The following is a 24,038-nucleotide window of genomic DNA, read 5'->3' on the forward strand; positions in this document are numbered from 1 at the left end:
GGTCTCAGTTTTCTTTAAGTTTAAAGCGACATGTTCAAATGAAAATGGTTCTGTATTGTACAGCAGTGTGATGTCATGCCAAATCTGCTCTAGAAATATCTTAACAGTAAAACAATATTAATGTCAGTGTAATATAAAATTCCCCAAACTCTAGTTTGTTAGAAAACACACTTGAAAAGCAAAAATGTTTGTGTGGACCAGTAAATAGCCAATTGAAAATTATTTACAAAAAACACCCAAGTGTATAAATATTGCAAATGTGATCAAGAAACTTCCATGTTCATTCACTGTTGCAAAGTGCAGCCTCTCCTGATCAATCTGTAATGTGCAGATTCTCACACAAGTACACTGTGAAACCCAACAACAAGAACAGGAAGTCTTAATTTTAATCTAAACTCACAGAGCAATTCAACATGCTTATAAAGACAGAATTATCATCTACCTGCAGTTTTAGCAGTGGCAGTGGAGGAAGTGAATGAAGCTGTTCAGTCCATGTTGATCACGCTTTCATATATTGAATTAAAACAGCCATGTTGTTCCTCTGGGCACTTCCATTTTTGCAGAACTGTTTACAGCACAGGAAATTTCCAGTAAGCTTCATAGTGTTGAATTGGTGCATTATATACATCACAGCTAATCGTCAGCAATTGGGTAGAATGTTTGGGCGCGCTGCTGGCGCGCAATCCATGCACATGGCATCACAGGTTTGGTGGCCAGCCTGTTGAGCTTTGCCAAATGTCTTCCCCTCTCTCATAACCCACTTTTCTGTCAAATAAAGCCCCCCAGAGCCAAGATAATCTTTTGAAAGAAACAAATGAAATTTTCACAGTCCATGCCCCCAGGAAGCAATTGTTTCTCAATAGCTGAGGGCCCCAGTATGAAGCAAAGATTTTCCGCTTGATTTAAGTACTCCAAAAATCTATTTGTCACCTTATTTCAGAGAAAATCACCCACTAGCACGCTATTAGCTTCAACTAATGTGTGTGTGTTGATCAGAATTACACTGACAAACTCAAAATAGGAAGAAAAATTTAGAGAAAGTAATGCTATCTATCACCTTAGCATTTCTAATGATCCCTTTCTCTGTTGATGCTGAAAATGATTCTCTCTGCAGGTAACAGTTTGGTTCATATCCCCCAAGCATTGAGCAGACATGTGACAGCTCTACAGGTGCCTGCAAAGCACAGTAGTCTAGCAGACACAACACACACTTCAGTGAGCGAGCAGACAGTGGAGGAATAATCCCTGCAGGCTAAGCGGCTGAAGGCAGCTGAAGTTGTTTTCACCCAATTTTATTTCAGTCTGTCTCCCCCATTTCTCCGTTGCCTACCAGGAACTCATTTTTAGAGAGACAGACAAACGGCCAATGTCAGTGGATGGAACGTCGGTTCATTATCTGCAATTCAATGGATCACAGCAGCCGGAACTGAGAAGTTTTAATCAGCTCAAAAAGCGGCAGACAAAAACCTACCGAGAACAAATGAACGAAGGAGCAGCAGAGTGTTAATTTATAATTACTCACATCTCCAGCCGATTGCTTCTTACAGAAAGACGATTAGTAATGTACTGACAGATACTGGCTGGAAATGCTCCTTGCGTCAGTCATTCATACACGAGACATGAAACTGGAAGTCTTAAATTAATCCAAGCGCATTGTCTGTCTAGTTTGGTGAAGAATCCTTTGGTGTAAATAAAATAAAACCAACAATACTATCCCACAAATACCTCTGCAGATACCAAAAGCAAACAGCGGGTACAGATGTGTAAATCATGAAGCATCCCTTTTGTATAAAATAATAAAATGGATGGACACCATTTTATAAATACAACAGATCAGCATGTCCCTCCACCCAAATGACACACATAATAGTAACATTTTTAAGCAAACATACAGAACACTGTGGCAGACTAAAATACAGCACATCAGTTCTAACTTTGCTTATTGCATTTTTTTCAATTAAATATTAGTAGTTACTTGAAAGTCTACGCAGGTACAAGTAGAAAATGCAAAAACCATTAAGCATGGTGGTGGATGCATCATTGTGAGGGGCTAATTTGCTGCTGCACCTGAAAATGACATTTAAAATTGTATTGAGACAAAGACTGGACAAAGTCAAAGAACAGAGACATCAAACTGATGAGACGATTTTACAAACACACACACGTCAACAGTTCTGAAATGATGGATAATTTCTCCTCATAACTGATAATACAAAAAAGCTGTTGCTGCTAAGGACAGCAATTAACGATACATTAAAATTCTATAAATGTGTTAAAAAAATATATGGGTTCAGCTCAAATTTTTAAATGTGATAATAAAATTAATGTGAAATTACATATTTCCTGGCTGAAGACAAGATTATCAATCCTGTAAATTACAGTTGACACAAATATAATTACATGCATTTGCATTAAAGAAACAGCAGTAATAGGTTATGGGACCCAGCAGATTGGGTAATCTTATTTCCTGTCTGGGGTTTGCAAAAAGTCAAGTTTTTAATTTCCATTTCTTAAAGGAAAAAAAATAGAAAAACCTATATATAAAAGTGTCTAATATTTTTAATAGATTAAGCATTATTTGAAGACGTTTCTGAAGACAAAACAAAATGAAAGCATAAATGTTCAGAAATGTTACCAAATATGCATGCAACATAAGAAAAATATGGAATAACACTCCAAGACACAAGCAATCAGAGCTGGGAAACCAAAGAGACTATAAGCAAACCCAATAAAACAAACCTGGCTAATCATCTGGCAGTTGGAGGGAATCTGAACAATACTGTGCTGCTCCAACACATCTATATGAATCTAAAATCATTTCAGCAACCCTCATTGGTGAACAAGATCCTCAGATACTTGAACTCCTCCAGTTGGGGCAGGACATCCTCCCCGACCCGGAGAAGGCACTCTACCCTTTTCTAGCTCATTTATTTATATAGCTATGAATTTTTATTTTATTTCTTGAGATGATAAAAGAAAGAACCCTGAACACATTATTCAACAGGTTTTGCATGTCATTCAAGACATTCTCTCTCTTGGTTTTCTTATCCAGGGTGTCAGACACACACAGAGACACACAGACACAAATAATACACATGCACAATAAAGAATAGGCAGTAATATTAGCTAGATGGTTAGATAACTAGTGTTGGCTAACTTTGAAGAAGGCTAATATGTTGATTTGTGACAAACATTTTTTTACCTTACAAATTACACGTTTGTAAGATAAAAAATTTTAATAATAATTATTTGTAAAAGTTCTTGCTGTGTAAAATATTATTCAGGGGTAACACTTAGGACTCAGTGTGTATGGTTCACAAAAAATGTTTTCCTGACAGTCAGAGCTGGTAAGAAACAAAGATTCCTATTAAATTCCATAGGAAATGAATGCGGGTCATTTTCTGACCCACTCACGGAAGAATGGGCTAGTAAAATACAATGTGATATTTCTTAAAATGTATAAAAGGTAAATTAAAAATTTTAATTGCATGATATTAATGATATATTTCTTTAGGAATACCTGGAATATGAAGTGATGAAAACTTTTCATTACAAAAAGATGACCTCACTGGGTCAAGAAGGACCCACTTATGCATCAGAGGGTTAATAAGGGACAAAGTGATGAATCAAAACAGAAGAATGAATCTACAAAAAATAAACTACGAACATAAACTGAGTCATTTGGATCCACAACACTAATAAATTGTATTACTATGACAATAACAAGAAACAGTAACAATGGTTATAGAATTAGACAAAAAAAAAATTAAAGTAAAATATTTAATCAATAAAAGGAATCTGCCAAATGATAAGTTGATAATATTTAGATTAAGCCTGAATTTATTAACAATATATGTGCAAGAAATAGTTTTTGCTGACAAGGAAATTCTAAATTAATAAGATTGTTTTAGTGAATACAGCACAGTCCAGCAGACAGAGTTAGGAATTTAATATAAAAATTGAACAAAATTGAGCAAAAATTGGCAAAACTAGACAATCATATAAACTGTGGCCACCAGATGACAGCAAAGTGCTTCCAATATGACAATTAAGTGTTTTGAATATAGATTAGCACCCTTTGTCGACTGGCTGTGTGGTCGTTTGAGGCGAATTCAACGAAATAATCTGAGGGTTTAAACATACACACTGTACCTAGGCCTTCTCTCCAATAAATGCTAAAGATGGAGGGTCTCATATAGAACAAGAATGAAAAGTGAACCTTGTGGATATCTATGTGCACAAATACAGGGACAGAGACTGATCAGACACCATTTTTTTCCCCCAGTTATTTCCTGAAACTTGCATGGACATTTAAAAACTCAGTTTTTTTTTGGCAGTAAATTAAGTATAACCGACCAACTAATTTGATGCTTACAAGGTTCCAAAGAGGAAGTAGAAATTCTTTCATGCTGTTGTAGTGGCTTGCAAAAGTGTTTCTACTCCTACCATCCACAAACTTCAATGTACTGACGTCACCTTTCAATAGGATAAAAGCCCTAAACATTCAGCCAGAGTGGCAAATTAGTCTGTAAAAATGGCCTATTCAAAGTCCAGACCTAGATCTTCTATATAAAGAATGGACACAAACTGAATAAACACAAATTTCAATCAATATACAAAGCTGGTAGAGAGACCACAGTGAAAAATGGCTTCACAATGTAATGACTCAAAGGGACTACATGAAAATGCACACCACACTTTTCAGTAAAGAACAACAACAAAAAAGCCATTTATCCTAATGAAATCCATTGAAGTTAGTAATTTCATGTTTTTTTTAAAAAACTGGAAAACATTCCAAGGGTAGGAAAACTTTTGCAAGGCGCTTTGTCTGCTTACATTACTGCACCATATCAAATGAGTTTATATTAAAAGTATACCACAGATTATTTTGTAACCCATAGATTCTCCATTTCAAATATTTTAATTATCAGCTGTTATTTGCCATGCAGTTACAGTAAACCATTTGATTAAAAATTTTGCCACAACTTATGCTGAACTGAGAATCAATATTTAAAAAAAATAGATTTTGGTGCTCTGAACTTCTTTATAAAAGGAGTTCTACAGCAGTTATTTTTATCGTGGGTTTTATTATTTTGTGATGATCTGCATGGGAATGATGTGTGACCTGATTCAGTTTTGGTGTAAATGTTATTTTGTAGGTCATTATTTTTATTTACTGGACCAAAATGACCCTCATTACAATTTGAACACCTTATAGGAATACCTGAATCTCAGCATTCTGATCTCCCGTTATTTCTGTGTGGATGTAAACGTCACATCGATCCGACCTGCAGTGACAAACACATCTGGGTTTGCGTTTGCTTGTGCCATTGTTGTTGGTTTTCACAGTGTGTGAGAATTACTGCCATGGCAATACAAGTGATATTGTTCTCAGAGATATAAAATTCTGAAATTTCTAAGCAAAATGTAAAGACATAAAAAATAGAAATAGAAAAAATGAGAAAGCTGTAACCATGTATATAAACCAGTGCCAGTTTAGAATGGCTGAAGACTTCAAATAAAAACCTTATACATTCATCCTTTGACAGTAGTTGGAGCCCTGGTTATTGCCTTTTTTTTTAAAGTCAGTGCACTTAAAGTTTAATGTTCAAACTGTGATTAAAAACAAACTTGCTCTCATTATACAAGCTTTCTGTATACTGGTTTTACAATATTACCAAAAACTAACTGAAATTGCTTTTGCAAGGAATATATAAAAAAAGTATTAAACCAGCTATTTACATACACTGTGTCCAACAAACGTAATGTGTTTCCTGTTTCAGATTACATACACCATGATTACTGCACTTTCAAATACTTTGGGAAAGTGCAGACTGTAAAACAGCTTTGAAAGCCTCTGATTATGAAGCAGCACCTCACACACACTGCTTCCATCAAAGTAATAAATAAATAAATAAATCAAATCTGCCAACATATCAGAAAAAGCTTTACTCGCCTGGATCATCCTTGGTTACAGTTTCCGGACGAATGAAGGTGCCACATTAATCCGTTCAAACAATTACACGCAACTGTAAACACCCAGAACACGTCCAGCCGTCACACAGTTCAGGAAGGAGACGGCTTACAGTGTTTTGGTCTCACTGCAGACCAAAAGCAGAAGAGTCTGTGGCGATGCCGGCTCCAGCCCGTAAACGTCTCATTATACACAATGAGACATGTTTTCTACCAACATGGGCTGAAAGGCCATCCAGCAAAGAGGAAGCCATTATTTCATAAGCGACATATAAAGCAAGATGAACATGGCTGATTTGGTCCAAATAAATGTCGGAGAAAAAAAGTTTATGTATTTTTTTTTTGTACAGTGTATGTAAATATCTGGTTTCAACTGTGCAAAAAAAAAAAAAAAAAAAAAAAAGTCTAGATTTCAACTTTAAATACAGAAAACTTTAAATACAGAAAAACTCTTACAAACTATCTTAATCACATGAAAAAATAATCTGGTTGACTTTACTGCTACTAAACTGGTCAAATAAATTAAGAGGAATATTTTGCACATTGTTGTTGAACATACAGTTCTGACCACAAGCTTACATTCAATCGTTGTTAGTAAATCAGTGAGACGTTCCTTCTGGTTGGTGCCAATTTACGGCAAGCTGGATGTGCTGTCCTGATCCTGCTGATTAAAACACAATGTTTTCATTTTATCAAAATGTTTCTTCTGACCAGAAGTATGTTTAATGTCTGGAGTGACTCTGTCCAGATTTCAAACTGATAGCAAGTTTGTAAAGGGAGCTAAAGATTAGGGTGATGGCAAGGAGTTTCCTGCAAACTATATAAATACTAGAGGAAATGTTCAATTTGGGAATAAACATTTTTATCAAATGAAAATAACCGAATCTACATCACCCAGGAATTTGATGAAAAAACAACAACAAACAGTTCAAGTAAATCATTAAAACCCGCAAATAAACATAATTTTCATGCTGATGAGTGTACCAGAACTGTATGTTCATTGTGCAAATCCAATTAAACTGCTAAATGTCAGAGATAATTCAATCGCTCAATGGAACTGCTGAATTATTTTTCTACAAATAAAACAAATATATTTTAAGGCAGGGATGGGGAGCCTCCTGGAGCCATTTTATTACTTTCAACCATTAATATTTAACAGTTCCCGTGCAAAATCCTCAGCCATGTTATTTCTTAGCTGTGCAGTGATTCTGCATTGCATCATTTCTACAGTCTCAAAGCTTTATGAAAGTGGCGTCTGAATATAAAATTAAAGCTCCTGTTACAGATTCAACAAAACTTTCAGAAAAACAAAAAAAGAGAGAAAATGATTTACAACAAAAACAGCAGAGGAGGAAAACTGCACCCGAATATTTGGCTTAAACAGTACAAAACAAACCAAATAACTACGTTAAAGTCTCATCAGGACTTATTGTTAATACAATACTCAAACTGCCTTGGAATATTATATTACAAATATATAAGAGTATATTGTAGATCGATAAAACAAATCTGACGCTGAATATTTTTTTCTGTTGTACACCACACTCAAAAATGAGCATCAAAACGCCCTTTATTTTATGTGTTATTGTCTGTTACGCATGGCTTTATATATTCTACACTACACTGCAATATTTACACAGCAGTTAATTTAGTTATTCCCTCAATCTACATCTGAAAAGTCCAACTATTGAGGGACTCCATTTAATTCACCAAAATTAAGGGATTTGATCGGTTTAGACCCTTTTTTTTCCTGATGTTCTCCCAAAACTTGGGATAGAAATGGCTGACGCTTCCTACAGATAACAGCAAAGCAAAACACAAAACACACACACACCCACACACACACACCCACAGGTAGGTTTAGAGAGAGTCCTGGGTAATAAAAGGCAGTGAAGCTAGAAGAAATGACTGTCAGTCTGACTGACGAATCAAATTTGAGAGTTTCTTTAAAAGAAAATAAAAGATGTGGAAAGGACCAAATGGGGGGGGGGGAGCAGTTTCAACATCCAGACAGGTCAGCTGCCTGCAAATACAAAAGCAGCTTCTACACACACATATAATATACTTTAGTTTAGATTATGTTTGAAAAAAAAAAAAGGTGTACAGGATAATATTTGTTAGGAACAGTGACAGAGAAACTGACATTTAAGATAAATAGTTAAGGCTTGAACAAGACAAAAGCAATACTGTGAAAGAGTGTACTAAAGTTTCAAAATCAAAGAGCACTATGGCTTGTTTTCACTCCAGCCATCTGCAACCCTGACTCAACACAACCTGACACCGACTGCAGGGACGCACAATGGCAGCCACAGAAAAGGCCACTAGAGGGAGCTGGTTGTGTCTCCCTCCTGAAGCTGTGGGCTTTAAGGTCATTTGGTTCACTCTACAGCCTCTTCCTCTTGAAGTAGTCGGCATACTGCCCCCCCAGGCCCTGGGAGTGCTGCCCGATGTACGCGCCCTCTGATGGCGGCGCCTCCTGCACCGCTAGCTGAGGGTAGTCCCTCTTAATGCCACGGGTCTGGTTCTGAGAAGACAGAAAACGACAGGCGGGAAGGACGTGAAAAGGTTTAATCCATGGACGGATCAGAATGTTATGTTTCACAGCCATTAAAAAAAATCTTATTTGGCAAAAGGTCATTTTAACCCACAATGTTTGCTTGAATAAGCCTGTAGCAGTTAAAATGACCTTAATCATTTCTATTAAAGGTTTTTGAAGGGGATTTTGTTTACAAAGAAACAATAATTCATTTTATTTATGGCTTCAGATGTGTGTGAGGTTTTTATTTCCACTTTATTTATTGTTTTTGGTTGTTGTGTTTTATTTTGAATGTTTAAAATGTCTCGTAGTTTCTGTGTAGAATGTTTTTTTAAAAGGTTTAGGTTTATTGGCCTTGGAGAGGGAAAACTTTAATTATTATGTCATTATCCATGTATTACTTGAAAGTGGTCTCAAAAAAACAACATTATAATTTATTGAAATAATTTCTGGGACAATTTATCATCCAGTGAAATTTATTATTGTGACAGGTTTGAAGTGGAACAACTACATACTCTAGATGCTAACTACAAACAACGTTGTTTGATTTGTTAACATGTGGTATTATTAAATTCCCTAATCATCAGCAACATCCAGTATTAGTAATGTCCCAATCAGAGCTATCATGTGCTCAAACAATAGGACGCTTCAAAGTGAAGAAATAATCAGGACTGTGCTCCATTCAGACGCTGCGGTATCGACTTTTCTCTACAGCAACGGAAAACAAATCCCAACACGAGTTTCTGCTGCTGAAGGTATCTGACTCAACACACACAGCTACAACGTTCAGAAAACACACGCCTCATTGTAAATATATTGACACTGTTTTGATATGACTTGTTGATAATTAAACTTCTAATATATTTTTGTGCTGTTCCAGTTAATCTTCAGTGGACAAACTCCGTCAATCCATCCTAAATTAATCATATTCACTTATGATTAATTTAGAAACTGACCTGCATGTGGTCTAATGAAGGTAAGATACTAACTATTCTCAATGCTGTTAAAGAGAAATACTGAGAGGAAAGTGAAAAAAGGAAGCAGCTCTTGTACAGATTCAGCAGGGTGTCGTTACAGAACGAGGCGGCCACAGAGGCAGTTTGCACAAACAAACGTAAATCTCAGTAAACGCGAGACCCGGCAAGGAAGTCTGGAACTGTTCCTTTCTTTGAACCTCCTCTAGATTATACAGCCTTAAACTTCTTCAACAAAAACAAGAGAAAAGAGAAAGCCAAGCAAGCTGCACTGATGTTTTACCTCTACGGTATCATTATATTCATAATTATATATTTAGGAGGGTGTATGGAGGAATAGTTGTTAGCACAATCACTTTGAAAGGCTGGCTCGGTACAGAAAGTGCATCAATCTTTCTATAACAATCCTGTGTAATTCAGGGTTCCAACGTTTTTCTACAAATCGTTTTTGACTTACATTTCCACAGTTCCCAGTTCTTTACACATGTTTAAATTATTAATAATTAAAGTTAAATATGGATTTATACCAGATATTTCCACAGAGTGCAAACGTAAATATCTTGAAAATACCAGAAACAGGAAGGAAGGAAGACAGAGAGAAGGATGGACACAAGGAAAGAAGGAACAGCAATGAAGAGATTAAGGAAGGACAGGACAGAAAAGAAAAACTTAATGCAGGAAGAAAAGAAGGAATGACACAAGAACAGAATAATGGAAAGAGGAACAACTAGGAAACAATAGACACAAGGAGGAAGAAAGAAATGAACCAAGGGAAGGTACAAGAAAAGAAGGGAAAATGAAAGACATGAGACAGGAAGGGATGAGGCAAGTCAGGGGAAACAAGGAAGGATGCTAGGAAAGGAAAGGAGTGACAAAGGGAAGACAGGGAAAAGAAGAACGTAAGGACAGAATATAGTGGAGGATGTTTGAAATAATATTTTCAATCCTCTTATTTAGTTTTTTCACACTTAGCTAAGACTAGAATTCAAATACCAAACATATTAGGCTGTGTAGGCACCGTGTTAATTGGTTCTGTTTTTTTAATGTACAAAACAAATAACAGGCTTGACTTATGTCTCAATGTTAATTCCCAAAGCACTAGATTTATATGAGTAGAACATTTGTTTGGTTATTGTAGCTTTATGTATTTATGTTATTTTATTGACTAAAACATATTACCATGTAAAGATTCTGGCCAATACAACGATTTCCTGTAATTTCAATTCAAAGCTTAGAAGGAAATTTACCTTTTATGGCTCTTTAGTTTCAGTTCATGTATGACATCTGATCTGTAATATGTTAGTGAAAACCCCCTCAGAAACACTTTGTAAAACATTTTGCTTTGAAACGTTCAAGAAATAGAGAGGAAATGAAATCCAACGATTTAAAATAATCATAAACCTGAATGAATTCAGTTAACTTTTTCCACAGGAAGTGTGGTGATTGAGAACATGTTAACATTAATAAATCTGCCATTTAAGCTTGAAATAGAATTAAATTATGTTTGTTTTTATTGTAATGCAACCTTTCACTTTCATTAAGTCTTTATAAAGGTTTCAAACGGTCTCAAATGCATAAAATACAAAGATGTTTGAACCAAATATTTGAACTTAAATTTACAATGGTGCTGATAATGAGTGAGTTACAGACAGAAACTATCAGACAGAAAATTATACAGTAAAATACCTAACCTGCTGATTAACCTTGTGTATGAAATGCTAAGACACTTACCTGCAATACCCAATACTAAGATTTTATTTTTTAAGCCTATGAAATATTATATTATTACCTCTTTTCCCTCTGAGCTTCACTTAGAGAAGTATGAAGTACAAATGGCCAACAGCTTGATGCTTTTATGTAATCTGTACTCACATAATAGTACGTGTTCCAGTCGGTGGCTGCAGTGTGTGCATGTGTGACGGAGCTGGGTGTAGCTGCAGGTGGGTGTGGAGCTCCGAGGAAGCCGGGCATTAAAGGCAGGGTACTGTAGGCTGGGAGCACGGCGGCGGCAGGCAGGACTGCGGGAGGAGGAGCTGGACCGTTACTGACTGCATGCAGTGGGACCCCCAAAGGTTTACACACTTCCACTTCCTGCAACACACACACAAACACCGATGCAAAAAAGATCCGTTAACAAGCTGCAAGGATGAAACTACCCTCTAAAATTGTACACTTATAATTTGTTAGCCGTTAACTTTCCTGCCCGCTAGAGGTTGTTAAAGGCCATACTCGATATTTATCACATTTATTTATGACACTCAAGATGAAACCTGTATAAAATATTCCTGTGAACATAAATGGAGTTCATTATCAAAGCTTCAGCTGCTGAATACCACACATGCATGCATGAATAAATCTGAATGTAAACCCTTCAGAAGATCTTATGAATTTATACAGACTCATTCTGCACACTAAAATTTAATAAAAGGTTCTCATTACTCATGTTCTCACAGCATTACTGAAGACAACCAAACACACACAATGTAGATAAGATCGTATCAGGTGCTGTGTGCAGAGCGATGCTTTTCTCCAATTTACTTACACCCTTAAAGAAGACATCAGTGTCACCCAATCTAAACAATCCTGCAAATAGTGTTTAGAAAAGGAATGTGAGGTTTACGACACAGTTTACTTTGGAGAGAAGCAAAACCTCATGGAGAACTTTCTTTTTATGCAGATGCTCCATACTGGAAGCAGTCTGCAACCAATTTGAATAATGAACTGAACATCAGCTATTGAAATGTATATGATTGATTTGACATGAAAGTACCACAAGACATTTGTTGCAAATTGGTGCTTATATGGATTAGTTGAATGGAAACTTGTAGAAACAGGCCTTGCATCAAGCTTTCGATTAAATTTATTTACCTACATTTACATATAAGGATTTTCATTGCTCATGAACTTACTTATACTAAAACAAACTTGTTCTTTTGCTGCAGAGAACGCTGATAAAATATTCAGTGTAAATGGAGAGAATATGAGGTGTTGGTTGCAGTTTAGTCAGACTGTGTACCTTGCTGGCGAAGGCCTGGTTGGTTGTTGCAGGCTGGGAGTAGTACTGAGTGACAGCCTGCATGTAGGTAGTGTAATCCCCGTAGGTGGAGGCGGCAGGAACCTGGAACACAACCAGCTTGCAGTCACAGAAATTACTATCACTTCACAAGTCGATCCTAATTTATAAACAAAAACTCTGAGAACAGGTTGGGAAGCCCTTTTAAAAAGTCTTTCACTATAAACAGTGTTTTTGCCAAGGATTTTATATCCTTTAAACATGCAGATTTTATAATGCAACCATAAACTTCAATATGTTTTTTTAAATTCTAAAATATAATCCAACCTTCTAACATCTTTTAACAGGATGTTCCTCCTGTGCGGCGCTTAATCTCAGTATAAATCCAGATGTGAAGGCTCCATATGTTCGTTAGAGAACGTTAGTGAACAAAATGCATCATGAAGCCTAAGAACACATCAGGTAAGATTTTAGTGGTTTTGGGAAAGTATAAATCCAAAGACACAACTCGGGCGTGAGAATCTGCTGTGTCAAGAAATGTATATGGAAGAAGGTGCTTTGGTCAATGAGACTAAAATTATGATTGAAGACTTGCACTGCACCTTGACCTGCACCCACCAGCCCTACTATGAAACATGTTGGTGGCAGCATCATGCTGTGGGCATGCTTTTCTTCATTAGCGAGAGGAATGATGGTCAGACTTAGTGGCAAACCTGGAGAAAAATACATTGAAAGGCACCAAAAGACCTGAGACTAGGGCAGAGGTTCACCTTCCACCAATATTCTCAGTCAGGCTGAATTTGCTCTTTGAGATTACTTCGTGTTACCCAGGGTCTCTGCAGATTTGTTCACCTCAAATTTAAGTGATTTTAAGAACATTATGAATTAAATTTAAGACTTGTATCACAACAGGAAAGTTCAAAAGGAAAGAAAGTTTCATATTGTATATTTTAGTAGTACCAGACTTTTTGACAAAATGCATGTGACATTGTGTGGGTTGGCAACAGAATTGAGCCAGTGGGAAAGATGAGCATTGCACAGCCAACCGCAGATACATTTACACTTACCCACAACAGAGGCAAAAAGCTAGCAAGTTAGCTAGCAAGAGTATATAGCAGCTAGTTAGCGGTAGTCTCAACTATCTCAAGTTACAGAACAGAGTGAACATGTCTGTGTGCAACTCAAATGTTTGCCTGGAAGAAAAGTCCCTCAAGAAAAATAAACTACATAGAAAGTTCTGCCATAACATTTAAGACCTGTGAATAACACATTTAAAGTCAACTTACATTTTTCTAACAGATTCAAGACATTTTAAGGCCTTAATTGTGGAAATAAGACTCTTTAAGGATGCCTTTACATCCTGTTACCTGTGTGTGCTCCTTGCTGTAGTCTGCGGCCGTGCCGTCCTGTGGGGCTGTGGTGCTGTAGGTGTGTGCCTGCGCTGCCTGGTAATGCTGGTACCACTGGTGCATGGCCTCCTAAAGTACAGATCAGCCAGAATCAGGAAAAAAATGTCAGAGAGATGTTTGCTCTGATTTGCATACTAGTTTTCATGCATCCTACTCCTCACCTCAAACTCCCTTCATTGTCACTCATTAAACATCGTTCCTACAGACAGCTCTGTCCCGTCCTCCCCCGGCTTTGTCTCGTCTTTCCAGACAAATTAAGCCGACTGTCTTATTGGTTATCTAATCATGACTCATTTGTTTGGATGAGTAGATTGTAATTAACATTTAGAAAAGGGGCTTTCTTCTCACCGCTAAATATCAGATATGTCATTTGCTGCTGGAGGAGGCAAGACGACAAGTGGAGAAGGAGAAACGGAGTGACAGGGGAGAAAGAGAAAATAATGGACGGGAGGAACAGACAAACAGCCCGTAGGAGGGCTTCACGACTTATTTTGAGAGGAGGGCCGAGAAACGAGGGGAGCAGGGGACAGATGGAGACACACGCTGCCAAATCCACTCTCATTCTGCCTGTCTCTTCTCCCAGAAGCCCACAGTTAAATCTCCCCATCACCTATGCAATTCAGGTGCTAACTGTGACCCAGCAGAGCAACAGATATCCACGTATTAACATATTTGTTTTGCAGTACCTGCGTGTAGGCTTGGTTGTACTGGGTGAAGTCGGAGGAGGTGTCGGCGTTGTACGGGTTGTGGGTTGTAGCCGCCGCACTGTGGGAGAATGAGGCAGTGCCCTGCGAGACCACAGGAGCCACTGGGGCCCCGTAGATCCCGGAGCCCGGCTGTCCTCCCTGAGGCTTGTTAGCCACAGAGTCTGATGGGAGACAAACAAGAGATGCAGTGTGTGAGTTCAGATGTACAGAGGCTGGTAAAGGCGGTGTGCTGCTTGACTTTTTCCACATTTTATCATGTTACAGCCACAATCCCCTTCTGAAAACTGTAAAACAGCTGAAACACTGACTTCCTTTAAATCTCAACTAAAAACCCACTTGTTTAGAGATGTATTTGAAACGTTATCAATTGCAAATTTATTGACGGAATCTGACTTGATGTTGTGTTTTTATTGTTGATTCTATGTTGCATTGTGTTTTTGTGTTTGATTTGATGTAAAGCACTTTGAAATGCCTTGCTGCTGAAATGTGCTATAGAAATAAAGTTTGATTTGATTTGATTTGATTCTGGGAGCAGACCAATACAAAGTCGAATGTAAGATAATATAAAAAACATGGATAATTGTTTTTATTTTTATTTCCTAGAAATAAAAATCCAACATGTGCAGTGTGTGTATTTAACCTTCCTGTCAATATTTGAAAAAGTTTTTGTTCCATTCCAGATGTTTAGTCATTTACCAGCTTTGAACATCTACAGATTAAAATCATTTGCCTATTCTTTGAATAATTGCTCAAGTTCAGTCAGATCAGATGGAGTTTGTTGATAAACATCAGGTTCTCCCACATATTTACAATTATACTAGGTCTGGACTTTGACTAGGTCAGTGAAACACATGAATATTCTGTCATCTCGACCATTCCATTGTAGTTCTGGGTGTATGTTTAAGTCAGTGTTCTGGGGGAAAGCGGACCTCTGCTCCAAATCAGCAGCGCTTGTCTCAAGAATTGTTTTGTATTGAACTCCATATTTCATTCAATCAGCACTGACCATTTTAACCAATCACTGCCAGGGCAGACTAAACCAGAAGATCCATAAACCGTAAGCTACAGCATAGTACAATTTAAAAAACAAGCTATTGTGCAAAAATAATCAGGTTTTTTCAGGTGGATGAGGTGTGTAATCATATGATAATGTTATTACATTAATATGTTAATCACTTTCCAGTTAATGATTAATGTTTTATTGCCCCAAAGTAACTGGTAGGGAAAGTTGAATGTCACAGCAGGTTTTACTGGGAGCACTTAAGGTAGGAGCAGCATGGTTACTCATTATTGTCCATTTTAGGTAATATTTCTTTTAATTTATTTTACTTTTAAATATGACCAATATGCTGTTTAGCTTGTTTTAAGATCCACTGGCTGATTCCCTAGTTAACATTTAATTCAAGTTCAAGAAATGTACATCACTTATTGTATTTTTTGTGTTTGCCTTTTTGAAGACTACTTGGTGTTTAAATTTCTTATCAACTTTCAATATGTTTTACCGCAAAAGCCCAGTGGACTGTTGGTGGACTGCCCTAGCGCCCCTAGCATGTTTTAAGGAGGAAACCCTGAGTGTGTTATGACATTTAACACCCATGGATAATTTTTCATTTCATGCTAAAAAATGTTGAGTGTCCCCCCCCCCCCCCCCCCATGTTGTACATTCTGCTGCTGAAAGTGACTACTGCTGTCCACAAGTTTGTTGTCCTCTAACAATGTCCAGGTGGGTGGAACTTGTCAAAGTAACTTCCACATGAGTGGCAGGACCCACAGTTACTCAGCAGAACATTTCATGGCCTCCACCTGTCAGAGGATTTGATGTTGCAGCTGACTGGAGAATAGAAGCTGAACACACACAGATGATCCAGGCTCAGACTGGTGTTTTTTTCCCAGAGCCTCCAACCAGAGCAGAGCTACATGGAAAAGGCGTGTTGAGCCATAAATGTTTACACGGTACTGAATGTATATCCCCCCCAGGGAAATGAATGATGCTGCAAGAGAGATTCAAAATGTGACTCTATGCTGACTTCTGCTTCCTTCCACATATAAATAAGCAAACTAGGTAAAATGTATCACCTTACAATTCAAGCACATATTGTTTGGATATAAAATTTAGCATATTCAATCCAAATGTAGTTTTGGTAATAAAGGTGGACCATCCACTATAGTCTTACTATGACACCGTTTGTCCAACAACTTACACAATAAAAGACAAAACCTAATCAAGCTATTTTCCCGTTTTCGCACTCACTTTGCAGAACAACTCCTGGCATCACGCTGGCCAAGTTCAGGTAAGGATTGGAGGGCAGTCTCACTTCTTTAGGCGGATCACCCAATAAAGAATTCTGACCACAGTTTACCTGATGAGAGAAAGACACTTTAATCACAGTGCTCCTTCCAATTCATCCAATTCAGGAATTCAGGAAAATTCAGGAAAGCAGAGAGGCAAACTGAAGGTCTTAAAATGTCAGAAGATTACCAGGTTCAGTAGCGAGAAATATAGACATTTCAACATTTGCTGACATCACTGTTGCCAGTGACGTCAGCAAAATGTAAAGGTGTTACAATTTTAAACTTCATGTGAAAGAAAATGGCTTTTAAAAAGGCAGAGGGTGACAAAAAGCATATAGGTTCATAAAATCAACTGTACCAGCCTTATTTATTGGCAGTCAAGAGGCAATGGAACAGCCTCTTGTTTATGTATTTTGATACATAAAATATATATCATGTAGTAATCTTTGAAAGAGTTAAAGTGTTAAAGTATTGTGTATTATGTTACATGAACATTACATTTTATTGTTCAGTTGCAATGTCTGCTGTTGCCAGAAGAAAATAAAACCTATCTATATGTATATATATAGTTTATGACTAATATAGTTTCAAAAGTTGTGTGCAGCCAATAGTTACACTCAATTTTTTGGAAAATAAATTGCCAAACCCTTAATGACAGTAAATTATTTGTTACCAGCAGTTACAGTTGGTTCTTATTAGAACTGAAACGATTAATTAGCATAATTGTGATGAATTGATTATCAGAGTAATTGTCAACTAATCTAGTAATTGATAAATCATTAGCTGGTAAATACAGACTCAAAAAAGGTCCTTTTGCTGAAAGAACACAGTCAGGGAAGTAAAAACCTTTGTAAAAATGTCCTTAATTCAAGTGGTATAAATTCATCTTTTGCAATAATTTATAGCAAATGATAATCCGTACAAAAATAGTCGTTATCTAGGAATGCAGTTATTGCATTTTAGGCCAAATATGTCATTTTCTTGTTTGTTTATTTGCATCTTTTAATGTAATTCTAACACTGCATTAGAAAAAGTTTTAGTGGTTAAATGAAAATCTGCAGAATCAATTAATCAATAATAATCGATAGATAAATCTAGTATTAAGATAATCCCCGGTTCCAGGCCTGATTCATATTAAATAAAGAAGAAGCGTGGTGTAATCCGGTAAAACAAAAATCTTCAAAAACTAGAAGAGTGTGATCTTGGCTGATATTGCATGCAGAAAGAAGAAGCTATTGAACAGGGTGGCGTTATTACACCTTGCTATGCTCACCATGTTAGTCAGGCTGTTACCATCTGAGCTGTTGTGCTGGCCTGATGATGTATACCCCCCTCCAGGGGGCTTAGGTGGAGGCGGGCCAAGGCCTGAGTTACTTATACCCAAAGAGAACGTCTGCCCCTGTGGCTGGGCGCTCCCCATCGTCCCGGGAGGAGCCGGCTGCCTGTCGCAGGAGGTGGGACAGGAAGAGGAGGAAGCAGAAGGGGTTGTTGACACAGAATGGGAGATGTTTTGGTCTCCCCCGCCTGTTCCTGCTCCTCGACCCTGAAGGTATGGCATCACACCTGCTGCTGATACCACTACTGTAGAGTTGTGGGTAGAATTTGGCTCCTGGAGCAACTCTACGATGAAAAAGATAGGAAAACATATGAAATTAAAAAAAAGAAGCAAAGGAAATGAATGAGAGGGAAAGGGAAGATAAGAAAGGAGAAAGATAGTGCAAAGAAATAAAGCAGAGGAAATTAAGCAAAGTAAGGTGGGAGAAGGATGCCAGACTCTATAAGAAACAGCTTCTACTGATGACCATCAGTGTCTGTCTCCTCTGGAAGAAAAAATTGTCTTGGTGAAACCTGAGATTCCAGCCTGACTGTCTCTGTAGAGCTGACTGTAATATTTTACAATGGGCTTCCGGCTCATCCTTCATCACTTATCGTGCTCATCTACAGCTCAGCACTTACACTGTAAAATGTAAAAGTAAAGTGTACTCAAAAAGAAAAGTGACCTGAACTCATTCCAGCTTACTCTGTTGACTATACTAACTTAAACTTAGCAAAGACAACTTTCTACTGAGGCAAGTAATCAAACTCATCAGCAGCAAGTAACCCGAACTTGGAGTTATGAGTGAGCAAAACGCATCTGCATAACCAGCAAAAAACTCGGCATCATTCGGCAGCTCTCGTTGAACGCACATGCGCATTGGACACTGACGAGTGACGACGTGTTTGAAAGAAACGCCAAACTGTCAACAATACGGCGGTTGCTGCAGCTACGTTTGGTCACGGTAAGTCCCACTGTTTTTTAGCAAACTTATATTCGTTATCTCGGCCATATAATTCATCCGTAAGTCCAGGTTTTGAGGTTAACTTTATGTGTAATGATTTAGCGATGCCTGGGACTAACGTTAGTCGAAAATATCATGTTTATTTAGTGGCAACAAGATGGAGCGGCAGAGCAAAAAAGCTGTCCGGGGCGCAAAACAAAAAAAGGAAAAGGGATAAGATAAAGATGTTGGCGGGTTAAAAAAGCCGCTATACTGTTATAGAAGGCTTATGATGAGTAGACTGCCATAGGTGGGACAGCTGTAAACTGTAGGAGAAGCAGCCGTGATGAAGAAGTGTAGGGTCACCAGATTTGGGTTTCTGAAAAGGAGGACACTTCTTTTTTTGTTGGCGGGGGGGTAGAATCGGCGGACACACATGCGCCAACGGGGGTGTGTGTGTGTGTGTGTGTGTGGGGGGGGGGGGGGGGGGGGTAGAACCAGCGGTAGCACAAAAAATCGGTAGCACATGTGTGTACATGTGCTGCCGATTTCTTTGCCATACAAAGAAACCTGGAATGGAGTAATGGACCGGAGTGGCAATGTAATCACAATGCACTGTAAGCTATGTAATGTGTTTTGAGGCGGTTGGCCAAAATCCCGGACGATTTTTAAATTCCCCCCGGACATTTTTTTAGGTCTGAAAAGTAGGACATGTCCGGGAAAAAGAGGACGTCTGGTCACCCTAAAGAAGTGTTATGTTGATATGTAATTCAATCTGGATAGACTCACACAGAGAAAGAGAAACAGTTAGAGGATTTAATGATCCGAAATTTTTGGCGCTCGAACCCGGCGGAAGACTTGTGAGCTGAGGATCACCAGGCAGGTGATCGGTCCAGGTTTAGCTCAGGGTAGTCTTCCCCCCGGTCCGAATACTGGTGGTGGAACGGAGCCTTGAACGAAGGAGCAGAGAGGGAGCTAGGAAGATGTCCCTGGGATGATGGTGGAGATGGGGAGGAGGTGGGTTGAAGCACGGCTGACTAGCGAGAAGATCCGGGGAAGCTTGTCCTTTGAAGGGATCCGTGAACGACGATTGGCTGAAGCGGTGCGGCGCACCTGTCCCGATTGGCTGCAGCGGGGGTGTGGTGAGTGTCTGATGTGGGACGGCTGTGTTTTGTCTCCCAGCTTGAATTTTCGCCTAGGCTTCATTTGTGGTGTTGCTTCTATTGTTGTTAGGACTGCGAAGACCCAGAGGTGTCTCACACCCCCATTGGGATCCTGACCATCATTCCTGAGGACAGGCAGGCCTCCACTGACTCACTGCACCTCCAGTCTTCAAGTACTGCCATCATTTTGGAAGGAAGTCTTGTCATGAATGATCTTGGAAATCTTCCACATGCCATGTGCTTGCTCTTTGGACTTATTTATTCTCTGAATTTGGAGTACCCTCAACAACTGAAGTACACCTTTGACTTCATCCAAAGGGTGCTTCTCTCACTTGGACATAAATCCCTAAAACCAAAAATACAATCACTCAAAAATCTTCAGATGCAATGAGTGAATGTGATGTGACATTATGGATCAACGTTGATGCCTTTACCCTTATTGGAAAAGTGATTTTTATTTCTTGTTTGATTCTTTTTTTGTTGGAGAGAGCATCATTGCACTTGCAGACTACTAAATGGTTTTATGTTAATGAGGAGAAACATTACTTCACTTCACTACTTCACTTTATCAATGTTATGATAAATGTTGGGCTCTAGTATTGAGAATTGAGTTTTTGTTTCACACCAGTCAACAAAGACATTTAAGCAGGGATTCTCACAGTTTTAAAGACTGAGGGCCATTTGTAGGATTCAATATTAGATTGAAGGCTACCCTAGAAAAAAAGTCGTGTCATTTTTTTCCCTAAAAAAGTCTATGGAAAACTTTGTTTCCAGGTTAGTGTGTATGTAACCACACTTGAGAACCTTGTATTTAAGGTAAACTTGTTTAATTATTAAACATTGTTTTCCATTCAAACTGTTGTCTGTTGGCTCTTCGTTCCAATAACTTAACACTTTTGGTTCATCTTACTTGAACATATCAAGGCAATCGGTTTCCTGATATTTTGCAAGTAATGTGAACTCTTAAACGTGTAAGCATAACTTATTTTTATGAGTACTGCTTAATTGACATAACTCACAATTTGAAGTAGTCATAATTGACATTTTATAGTCAACTTTACTAATGATTTTGAGTTAACGGCACTCAAGTTTACTGCCATTGCATGAGTTGTCTGAATGAATATTTTACAGTTAACCCAATTAATGATTTTGAGTTAACGGTACTCAGGTTTACTGCCTTTATCTGAGTGGTCTAAACATAGTTATTTTTAGCTACTTTACTTGAAGATTTTGAGGCAATCGGTTTCCTAACTTTTTTTAAGTAAAGTGAACTTATTACTTTTTACAGTGTAGCTGCACACTCCCGATATCTCTTTTGCTCACTCCTGGGTTTAATAACAAAAAGATGTACGTACACATATAAACAAAAGACACACACATACAACATTAAAGGTAAACACACACAGTCATAAATATTACAGATCTAATAACGCTGTGACAAATAACCTCTGCAGCACAATGACAGAACTGGCTCTAACGAGCCTTAAGGCTAACATTCCAAGCTAACACTGATTATGGCTTTACTTCACAAACAAAACACACACAGAAGGACAGACCCACAAATACATTAGTACACGCAAATGTCTGCTTTGTCTCTGTGCATTATATGTGAGATATCATTTCCATTTAAAGCAACAACAGCTAGTCTCTGCTGGGGATTTAAATTGAAAATGCACCACTGCTTCCTGGGGATGTTTTGTACAGTAATGTACAGCTGTGAGATATTCGGCTCTGACAACCCAAATGCTTAGTTTGTGTCAGCGAGTTCACATATCTGCAGTGATCTTCCAGTATGAAGATATCCCTAACTTTGAGCACTATACGTCTAAGAATAGTTTGCTGAGCATGAACACAATGTGGATTAAAATCCTCCTCTTTAAGAATCTTCTTGGTGACCTAACCCTAACTCGACACTTTAGAATAGAGAACACAAAGCTTAATGTTCAGTGAGATGACAGTTATAAAATGTTTTTAACAAACACCATGGTACATTTGTAGCAGGATAAATTAACATTTTGCCCTTAAGTGCTTTAAGACAGAGCAAGTTGGCAAGTTCCCGGTGAGACAAACTGTAGGCCTTGGTTTATATCTTTAGTTCTGAGCTATAATACTATCCAACTGTTTCAATGGTGTCTTATGAGTAAATTTTGCTCACCTGTAGGGGAATCTCCCAGGAGGCCTTTCCCCAGCGGCAAGAGACCTGGAGGTCGCAGAGACAAAGCTTTCTGCATCAGTAGTCTGGAAGGGTCTCCAAGCAGACTGGTGACCTGATGAAGGCAGAGGAAAGACGAATATTAGAGAAGAGAAGAAGAAGTAGCAACGGATGAATGAGAAGAGATGAAACAGCAGAAAAGACACACTCAGTCCAACTTTATTAACATAAAACAATTTACAACAAGAAAATGAAGACTAATGTAGAGTACAACAGATATAGTTTGTATATTTATTAAGCACTTTTCCTTCTTGCATAAGCAATAGATGTGGAAATCATTCAGAAATGCCACTGGGCAAAAAATAGAAAAGCTACATTTAAAATACATAACGGATTAGTGTTTTCACTGCTGTGGGGAGCCTGAGGGAGAAAATAACATTAGTAAAACATCTGGTCTGCAAGTTTCAGCATCTAAGCATCACCGACTGTGACTTTTAGCTTTTTTCTTCTCAGCAATTAAAGGAAACATGAGAGACATTTGAAAAGAAAATATGTAAATGGAAATGTCAAGGGAAACTTTATCACCTTCAGGTCGTACTTTAAACAAAACAAAAGACAATTAGGTAGAGTGATTTTTAGGTGATTCAGTTTCATTATGCATTTAGTGCAGGAGCTGGAAATATAAGTGAACATGTGTCAAAAAACACAATCTACCTTCCCCAATAATTCATGCAAAATGTCACACATACACATACACACACACGCACCCACACACACACACACACACAAAAAAAAAAACAACTCAGCAGTCTTACACTGCTGATGCGCTTGTCTTTGATGTGAAGAAGCTGCTGCTGAGCGAGCTGCATGTGGAGGAGATTCTGGAGGACAAGTCCATTACCAACCATAGCATTCTGTAGGGTTACAGCAACATAATAAAAACTTCACTTTCACATGGGAACCATTTTAGTAGCTGTGAAAATCTCACAAAGATGATGCGTTTAATATGACCTGGTGAGCCTTTCCTAGTGTTAGGAGGGCAGCAGTGAGAGGAGGTCTGAGGAACGGGAGGCCTGCATTACGCCCATACTTTCCTGAAAAAACAAAGTGATGCACAGAAACATCAATCAGTGCCTCATCTAGCATTTTTCTTCCTATTCTTTAAAAGCCACTAATGGACAAAATCAATCTTCCCAAAATTTAACACTCATAAAGTTCTAAGTAATTTAAGTAGTGAGTCACTTAAAGCACATTTCAGACACACACAGCTATCTGTTGCAAAACCAACACAAGACATGCAATATCAGAGAAATTATTGACCATATAACAATTTTTTACAGTTCTGTTTAGATTCAAAGAGGCTGAAAATGTTACAGCAATTACCTGTGGGCTTTCTTTCTGTGGCATAAGGCAACCAGCTAGGCAAAAACCATTACTGTTAAGACTGATGCTGAGATCCAATTTGACAGAAAAAGGCTTTTTAAAAAAATAAAAAGCAACTATGTGCGACATAGGATATATGTATCCCAATAAGAACATAATTAAATAATCCATTTCATCA

The 24,038-nt window shown here is 38.0% G+C and overlaps 1 protein-coding gene across 2 annotated transcripts in view; it reads right to left on the reverse strand.

Moving 5' to 3' along the window:
* Positions 1-6,329: 6,329 nt before the first annotated feature.
* Positions 6,330-24,038, reverse strand: part of raver2 (ribonucleoprotein, PTB-binding 2) — an 83,706-nt gene continuing 65,997 nt past the window's right edge. For both annotated transcript variants that reach the window (XM_044128185.1, XM_044128186.1), the window contains exons 7-16: positions 23,489-23,571; positions 23,293-23,391; positions 22,481-22,592; positions 18,178-18,524; positions 16,864-16,972; positions 14,592-14,773; positions 13,864-13,974; positions 12,500-12,601; positions 11,356-11,574; positions 6,330-8,497 (exon numbers count right to left, since the gene is read on the reverse strand). In XM_044128185.1, coding sequence (XP_043984120.1) covers positions 8,357-8,497; positions 11,356-11,574; positions 12,500-12,601; positions 13,864-13,974; positions 14,592-14,773; positions 16,864-16,972; positions 18,178-18,524; positions 22,481-22,592; positions 23,293-23,391; positions 23,489-23,571 — 1,505 coding nt within the window. In that variant the 3' untranslated portion in view covers positions 6,330-8,356. The remainder of the gene's footprint in view (positions 8,498-11,355; positions 11,575-12,499; positions 12,602-13,863; positions 13,975-14,591; positions 14,774-16,863; positions 16,973-18,177; positions 18,525-22,480; positions 22,593-23,292; positions 23,392-23,488; positions 23,572-24,038) is intronic.

The sequence above is a fragment of the Gambusia affinis genome, linkage group LG10 (assembly GCF_019740435.1).
Source record: "Gambusia affinis linkage group LG10, SWU_Gaff_1.0, whole genome shotgun sequence".
In the NCBI taxonomy this organism is placed as follows: Eukaryota; Metazoa; Chordata; class Actinopteri; order Cyprinodontiformes; family Poeciliidae; genus Gambusia; species Gambusia affinis.